This window comes from Lipotes vexillifer, unplaced genomic scaffold (genome assembly GCF_000442215.2).
Source record: "Lipotes vexillifer unplaced genomic scaffold, Lipotes_vexillifer_v1.1 scaffold240, whole genome shotgun sequence".
Classification (NCBI taxonomy): domain Eukaryota; kingdom Metazoa; phylum Chordata; class Mammalia; order Artiodactyla; family Lipotidae; genus Lipotes; species Lipotes vexillifer.
In genome coordinates, this window is record NW_006797481.1 from 720062 (window position 1) to 721803 (window position 1742).

General features: G+C 42.3%; 1 protein-coding gene across 4 annotated transcripts in view; it reads left to right on the forward strand.

Annotated features, from left to right (window-relative positions):
* ATE1 (arginyltransferase 1) overlaps positions 1 to 1242 on the forward strand; it is a 167662-nt gene extending 166420 nt beyond the window's left edge. For 3 of the 4 annotated variants that reach the window (XM_007469558.1, XM_007469556.1, XM_007469557.1), the window contains exon 12: positions 841 to 1019. In XM_007469558.1, coding sequence (XP_007469620.1) covers positions 841 to 1019 — 179 coding nt within the window. Of the gene's footprint in view, positions 1 to 840 lie in introns of all 4 variants that reach the window. The other variant, XM_007469559.1, reaches the window with a different exon arrangement.
* Positions 1243 to 1742: the final 500 nt, after the last annotated feature.

Genomic DNA, 1742 nt, shown 5'->3' on the forward strand with positions numbered 1-1742 from the left:
TTTTGTACAACGAAGTTCTCAGGTACCAAGGTTCCTTGTAGCTTTTGTATTAGCTGAACCGAGAGAAAGCTGCAAGACAGAGGTCAGAGCTCCTACTGTGATATTTAGGCTCTAAGCAGCAGAATGAAGGAAGGGCTAAAAAAGGAAGGAGGCAAAGACCCTGGGCCAGCTGTCCTACAAAACCCTTTACTTGTATCCTGTTGGCCAGAACTTGGTCACAGGACCACACCCGGCTGCGAGGAAGGCTGGGAAACAGTATGCCCTGCTAAAAAACCAGGAGTTCTTCTATATGGAAGAAAGTAGAACCGATAGTGGCCGTCTCCATGAAAGCTGCAAGCATCTGCCCTCCTGCCTGCACAGCACGAGTGCCCATCGCCCCAACCTGGCCAGTTCAAGTCAGCCCAGACTGCTGAGTCAACAGAAAGCCTCACTGCAGGGATGGAAACTTCACACAGTGAATGCTGGCTCTGGGAGAGGCAAAATAAATTTAAATCAGACTCAGGAAAGATGCTGGAGACCTGTAAACTTCATCATGTATGAGAAAATAATAAGGACATTGAAGGCCATTTGAAAATTTGCATACGATTCCTTGTCTCTCTCCCTGATGTTTCAGCTCTCCTTGTGGAGGGAATTTACTGTCTTTCAACAAAAAGGCATTTGTTATTTATTAACATACTCAAGTTAGTTTTAATACTGCAGAGCGTCATTTGAACATACTGCTCAGAGAAGACATCAGTACATAATACATAATTTTTATACTTCAGTTAACCATTCTTAAATTAGGAAATGGAAAGTGGTTTGACAGGTGCTGTTTTTAATCCATATTTTTTGTTAATGCAGTGGATGAAGATCGCAGTAAGGAACCTGACCGCCTGCAGGTGTTTTACAAGAAGGCCATAATGCCTTACGGTGTGTATAAGAAGCAGCAGAGAGACCCGAGCGAGGAGGCCACGGTGCTGCAGTACGCGAGCCTGGTGGGGCAGACCTGCTCCGAGCGGATGCTGCTCTTCAGAAACTGAGTCAGCTCAGTCGCCTCTCTGCCCGGGCACTCCTGCCAGCGTTCTGCTGCTGACGTGTGATGACGCAGTGCAAGTTCATTACCCGGGGGAAACTCTGTAACCATCCACAGATTAGACTTTTTAATTTTGATGGCTATATAGCTTTTCTAAAATATTTTGTGGCAGCGTATTTGTGAGAATCTCATGGTTAATATAAAGATTTTAAAAATATGTTATGACCGAGACTCATAATTGGGGTTTATCATTTCGGAAGTCTGTTTTATGAACAAGAGACGGTAAACTTCTCTTGTTAATATTAAAACGAACTGTTTCCTCAGAGCCATTTAAAACATTAGTTTATGCTGCAAGGCCTTAGGTGTGGGGAAGAAGTGGGAATTCTGTGTCATCACTTAGAAAATGTCTTCTCAAGGCAACAAAACTGAGCTGTTACTCAGTGTTCAATATTGCATTACTGCCGAATGTTATATTATGTAGTTTAATAGAAAACTTGAAAAAAAGGAAATAGTACAAACTTCCAAAAAAGGATGTTTGTTGTGTTAATGCCGGATGTCTCTTTACCCAGGACAGTCCTATTCGTGTCTGCTGTCTTGGCACAGTTATTTTTCCTAGAATAATTATTACTTGTGCTCCCTTTTACTCTCCAAAATATCCCAGTTTGGACAATAAAATATGTGATTACTGTAGCTATATATTATACTGTCGAAACAGGGATACTTTGCGTTA